Below are 6,621 nucleotides of genomic sequence, written 5' to 3'. Positions count from 1 at the left end.
GTGTAAGGTAAGGCTAGAGAGACAAGGAAAAGGTTAACCAAGAAAAAGGCTAACAATGTTTTTAGGCACAAATGAAGGAAATAAAATTCAGAATTTAGGAATTTAAGTAACAATCCTTCATGCAACCAATATATTACCTTAAAGAGATTTTTTTTTAAAGTTCTTCAAGCATGAACCATTCAGCCCAATTTTTTTTTTTTTTAACTTTGCTTATACGAAATTTTGCTTCTTTTTTTTTTATATAACAAAGAGATCAAAAGGCTTAACTTTTGCAATGGTTCAGCCTAAAAAAAAATATGAATAAGAAGGTAATATAAATGGCAAAGAGAATAAAGAAGGATGTTACCCAATATTTCCAGCAAAGGAAGTGTTGATCCTAGAACCGGAGCTCTGATTACCAAATGCTATGAACCCTCATGGCACAAGGGCTAATTTAGGATCGTCTAGGATTAAACCTTGATGGAAAATGCGGAAATTGATTAAGGAAAGGATGGAAAATAAGGTGGTTAATTTCGTGGTCTTAATAAGGTGGTTGTTGGCATAAAATGGATGAATGGGATGGTAAAACGTAGGTTAAGTGGTGGCTGGACAGAAATATAGAAATGGCAATAACTGAAGCTACAGGGCTCCAAATGAGGTGATTCCAAAGCGAGGTGAAAGGTCTCGTTTTGAAATTCAATTTAGGCTCAAGAATCACTTAATTTGAATGCGTAAAATGGGAGTTATGTCTACGAGATAATTCTAGGCAGAGGTGGATTTTCTGGAATTGTGGATTGAAAGAACAAGGGTGAACATGAAAGGAAGGAAAGAATCACTCTTTCCAGCGAGGGCAACACACAAAGGTTGTGAAAGTCCTTTGATACAGCCAGGGTGTTCTTGAATCACTCAAGAATTTAGGAGAATCACTCTCACTAAGATAAAAGAGATAAACTCTAATTTTCTGAATAAAACTCAACTTGTGTTTATTGATAAAATGGTTCAGCTTATATAGAAGCTTTACAACAGATTTTAGTAATGACCCACTAACCTAGAATTAAAATAACTTAATGCCATTAACCTAGGGAATTAAAAAAAACTTAATGGCTGAGTGTAACTGAAATTGTGGCAACCAAAAGTCACCCCCAACAGCCAACAAGTCAGCCACCATTTGGTCTCCCAAAAGGCTGATGCCCAGGTTGCCAATTGGGCCCTTATTACAACTTGAACTAAACCTAACTAAAGCCCTTTTAGTTTATTAACCAAAAACATATTTTTGGTCAACCAACTTTACAAGGATTGGGCCATTATTTAGACAAACTAAACACTCTAAAATTGAGACAAAGTGGTGCCATTTAGTCCTCCTCCATTTGGGCCATGATACAACTCACAACCTTGGACTTTTCTCCTTGAAACTTGGGCTTGTATTCAAATAGTATGGACAACACTTGTTGAAGAGCTTCCTTGGCTTTCCTTGCTCTAGCCCTTGTCATAGGCCCTCCAAGTCCTTCAAGTGGATCCTTGCCCTTGCTCTTGGTCATGTCCTCATCAGAATAGAAGGGCCCAGTCCACTAAGACCCACTCCAACTTCCAAATGTCTCTCACGTGCATAAGTTTGCTCCTCTTCCACATCTACTTCCTTGCCCACTTCACTATTACCTTCTTTGTGCAAAACATCTTCCTCCTCGGGTTACTCAAGGATTCCACCGCCCTCCTTCTCCTTCTGCTTTTTCATTTTGAAATTTTGGTTGCTGATGTTTCTCGTTGGTCCCAAGCTTGCCACGTAGTCAACACCTTTCGGGGTGCAGGTATTCGTTCTGTTGCATGGCCGCGTACACGGAATTATCAGCTGGTCCAAATGATTACCCAATGGGTTATCGTACCCAGATAATCCAATGGATAACTCGTCGCTCCTTGCTCCCTCGGTCCTAGCGATGTGCGTGGTTGACTACGGACTAGAGTCCGCCGTGTTGCGAATCATCGGGCACTGTCGGTTGTCGCCATCGTCGGGTGACTTGACTGACGAAGCTGCCAGCGGTGTACCGAAGCAGCTGTCGTCGGAGTCGATCTCCTCCGACGACCAGATATCCCTCCTTCGCCGACAAGTGCAGCTTTCGGTACCACGGTGGATTTCCTCCACAACATGCACCTTGTACTCTACCCCCCCCCCCCCTATGTTTACGTATACTGTGTGTTGTATGGCGGGACTCCATGGGGTGCGAATGAGCACCCTTGTTCTGTCCACCCTTCGAGACTCTTCGACATCATCATCGACGTCCGCCACATCTCCCATTGCGGCCACGATTTGCTGGATATATTTCTTCTCCGACGCTATAAGTGGAACGCCCCAACATTGAACCCAAGTTAACCTTTGCCCCGCGCGCAGCTTCGGACTCCACTTTTCCATGGAGTAAAACATGGACTCTTCTCCCTCCATTGCCTCCTGGTTCATTTGTTCAGCTCTATCATTTGAAAGTCCGAGAAGTAGCACCATGTCATCCCCTAGGTATTTTAGAGTTATATCTGCTCCAAAATCCCATAGAGGGTCTTCTTCGAGCTTATCAAACCAGACCAGGTTTTTCAAACGGCCTACCCAAGCTTCACTAAACCATTTCTTGTCATTCAGTGGGATGTCAATGGTTAACGATGATCATGATGAAGCACGATTGTGATTCCCCCTGGTTGTTTCTTTCGCATGGCCACCGGTGTGCTTGTTTCGAGTAACCACTTTCGCGTACGATGTCGAACCTTTAGGTATGTAGTGTTCTCCCCCATGTCGTGCTGTGTGGTGCTAATTATCCCTATACTTAGTTGGTTCTGGTTGTACCACTTCCTTCCCTTTGGTGTCTCTCCCATATTTGGTGATGTTAACATACAGTTTGAGTCCTCCAATGACAATCTGGTCCAGCTGCCTTGCTAGGTGATGCACATCTCTCACACCTTTGAATCTAGCAAAACCAAATCTTTCGTTTCTGTTATTTTGCTTGGAGATGAAAATCTCCCTCACATCACCCCATTTCTTGAAATGGTGCCAAAGATCCAACTCTGAGACATCTTCAGAAAATCGCGTGAAGTAATAAGTTGATATGTCGTTCCTGTCTCGCCAGTTTACTCGTTTGTGGCCTTACTATTTATCCCCCTTGTCTCCGGCGTGTGTCAGTCGTAGATCGTTGTGGAACCCCACTCTGTCTCTCCCTGTTCTCCTCACTCTATTCCTAACACTCTCCCACCCATTTTTTATCTCTCTACTCATTCTCTCTCTACTCGGTACTAGAAGTACATATTGGCATGATGGAACATGATTGACATTTATAATCTTATGATCAATTTTCTCCCTGATGAAATGTCATTCAATCTCCAGATGCTTTGTTCTACCATGATGAACGGGATTGTTCACAATGCTTATAGCGGCCTTGTTATCACAGTATCCTCATGGTGTAGTTGGTAGGAATTCTGATTTCATTCAACATTCGCTTGAGCCATATTCCCTCCCAAATACCGTATGCCATAACTTTGAATTCTGCTTCTGCATTACTAGCCACAAGAGACTGTTTCTTGCTTCTCCAAGTTACCATGTTCCCACATACAAATGTGCAATATCGTGTAGTTGATTTCCTGTTAGATAGACATCCTGCCCAATCCGAATTAGTATAGACTCCAATACCTCTATTTGAGTTCTTCTGAAGATAAAGCCCTCGGCTTAGTGTACCTTTAAGGTATTGGAGGATTCTATTCACATTTCTCATGTCAGTTTCAGTTGGGTTTGACATAGAATGACTAACCATGCTTACAGCGAAGCCAATGTCTGGCCTAGTATGAGTTAGATAGATTAGTTTTCCAACTAGACTTTGATATCTATCTTTGTCAGCTGCTACATTCTCCTCTTCACTCCTTTTGACTAGTTCTATGGGTGTATTGGCTGCTTTGAATCCAAGCATCCACGTTTCTTGAAGTAAATCCAGAGTGTACTTCCTTTGAAAAACAAAAATACCATTCTTTGTCCGAACATTTCTATCCCTAGAAAACATTTGAGTTGGCCTAGATCCTTGACTGCAAATTCCTTGGCTAGAAGATTCTTCAGATGATTTGTTTGTTCAAGATCGTCTCCTGTAATTATGATATCCTCTACATACACAATAAACAAAGCTATATTTTCATCCACAAAATGCTTAACAAACATAGTATGGCTGTTTGGCATTGAGCAAAACAATTTTGCTTGAGAACTTTTGTTAGCCTGTCAAACCACGCCCTTGGAGATTGTTTGAGGCCATATAGAGATTTACGAAGCTTGCACACCATGTTTGAGGTGCTGGGTGATTCAAGTCCGGAAGGTATTTGCATATATACCTCCTCTTCTAACTCCCCATTTCGAAAAACATTCTTTATGCCTAGTTGGTGTAGAGGCCAATCTAGATTTACTGCTAGAGATAATAGGACCTGAACAGAATTTAGTTTAGCAACAGGTGCAAATGTCTCTTCATAATCTACTCCATATGATTGTGTAAATCCCTTTGCAACCGACCGAGTCTTGTACCTATTTATTTGCCATCAACATTGCATTTAATTGTGAATATCCTTTTACATCCCACTGTTATCTTCCCTTTTGGAATAGTGGTGACTTCCCATGTGCCATTTTTCACAAGTGCTTGAACTTCTTCCATTACAGCTGCTGCCCATTCGGGTCTTTGTAGTGCCTCTTGAATAGTTCTTGGAATTTCTACACTGTCAACAACTGCTATAAAGGACCTGTAATTTTGTGACAATTTTCCATAGGAGACATATCTCTCAATAGGGTGTTGAGTACAAGTTCTCACCCCTTTTCTCTTAGCAATAGGAATATCAATATCTGCTATATTTATATCCACAGGTTCAGGATTAGGAAGAATATTACCTGTGGGAACTTCATTTCCTAGAGCCTGGTTGGATTCATGGTTTTGCATTGGAGTTGTGCTTGACTCTTCATCCTTCCTCCTTTTTCTCTTATGCCAACAGTTATCTTCTCGTGTTTCTGGGCCATGGTTTTGTTGAGATGTAGTTGAAACTTTAACTACATTCTGTTCAATTTCTGCTGCAGGTTGTCACAACCTCTACTGTCCTTTCAGTATGTTTAGGTACAGGTTCAGCTGTTTGAGTGTTATGGTTCTGGTCTGGTAAGGTTTGTGCAAAAGTAGTGCATGGTCGGTTATCACAAGAGCCAAAGGTTGGTATTCTGAGTTTTCAGTTGGATAGGTGTTTGGTTGCTCCACCTAAATCCCAACTTTGGGGTAATAGGGCTTATTAGAATGAATGTATAAAAATAACTGATTACAAACAGTTATTGCAGGATAGTTAGACAGCTAACTACTTTTCTTTCACTAATAGAATTCTGTTAGTTAGTTTGTGATTAGTTTCAAGGGCTGGAGGTTTATAAATACCTCCTTTGTAACTGCATTAAAGGTTAACTTTTTCAGAATCAATAATATCACTTTTTCTTTTTTTTTGTTCTCAATACTTTCTCTTATTTTCTCTGTTCTCTCAGTTCTCTAAATCTGATATGGTATCAGAACTTGTTTCTTTGTAAAAGCTCTTCTCTTTAGTTTATCGAGCTGCACCTTCACATCCATGGCTTCCGCATCTCAAGGTTTCAGTTCGCATTAATTTTCGGCAACGATAGCTGAGAAATTGGATGATTCCAACTATCACACTGGTGACAACATGTTGAACCAGTCATTAAATCGCATAAACTGCAGAGGTTTGTGGTTAATCCAATCATTCCACCTCAATTTCTCACAGAAGATGATCGAATCATCAATCGCATTAATCCTGAATACGAAGCTTGGGAAGTGCAGGACCAAACGTTGCTTGTTTGGCTTCAGTTGACACTCTCGAAGTTTGTCCTTTCTCGCGTGCTAGGCTCAAATCACTCATATCAGGCATGGGAGAAGATTCACGAGCATTTCAGCCTTCACACCAAGTCTAGGGCACGACAATACGGATCGCGATGCGTGTTGTCTCACTCGAAGGGAAAACAATGGATGAGTACCTTCACAAAATCAAAGGCTACGACAAGCTTGCTGGCATTGGAGTTCCGGTATGGCATGAGGAGCATGTCGATGCTATTTTTGAAGGTCTACCTTCGGATTATGCGCTAGTAGTTTCTATGATTGAAAGCAAGAAATGTACGCCATCAATTGCAAAGATTGAGGCTCTACTTTATGGCCACGAAATTCGTCTTGTTCGGTATAATCGAGACACTCAGATGCTTGCGTCTCCATCCCTGAATTACACTCAAGGTTATTTGTATGGAAGCTCATTCTGGTGGCTCTAGAGGAGTTATGGTAGAAGTAACGATGGCCATAATACTTTGTCTGATCGAGGTGGTGGTTGCGGTGGTTCTGGAAGAGGCCGCAATGGAGGCAGATTTGCTAACTTCCAGTGTCAAATCTGCCTCAAGTATGGCCACACTGCTAATGTGTGCCACTTTTGTTTTGATATGAATTTTCAACCTCATGAGTTACTCACCTTTGTTGATCCAACTACACTCCAACCAATCCCTTATTCAATTGCCTCGGGTAGGACCTCAAATACTTGGGTTAATCCTAACTCTAAACCAGTTACTCAGTCCTCCAGCTAGCCTAGTGTGATGCTTACCAATTCAACACCTCA

General features: G+C 41.4%; 1 protein-coding gene across 1 annotated transcript; it reads right to left on the bottom strand.

Moving 5' to 3' along the window:
• Window positions 1-3,395: 3,395 nt before the first annotated feature.
• On the bottom strand, window positions 3,396-3,914 carry LOC102665247 (uncharacterized mitochondrial protein AtMg00810-like). Its single transcript, XM_006589938.1, has one exon. It carries the CDS (start codon window positions 3,912-3,914, stop codon window positions 3,396-3,398), a length of 519 nt encoding a protein of 172 aa, XP_006590001.1.
• Window positions 3,915-6,621: the final 2,707 nt, after the last annotated feature.

The sequence above is a fragment of the Glycine max genome, chromosome 10, assembly GCF_000004515.6.
Source record: "Glycine max cultivar Williams 82 chromosome 10, Glycine_max_v4.0, whole genome shotgun sequence".
In the NCBI taxonomy this organism is placed as follows: Eukaryota; Viridiplantae; Streptophyta; class Magnoliopsida; order Fabales; family Fabaceae; genus Glycine; species Glycine max.
Note: the sequence above shows the minus strand (reverse complement) of the source record. Positions and strands in the feature narration are given on the sequence as shown.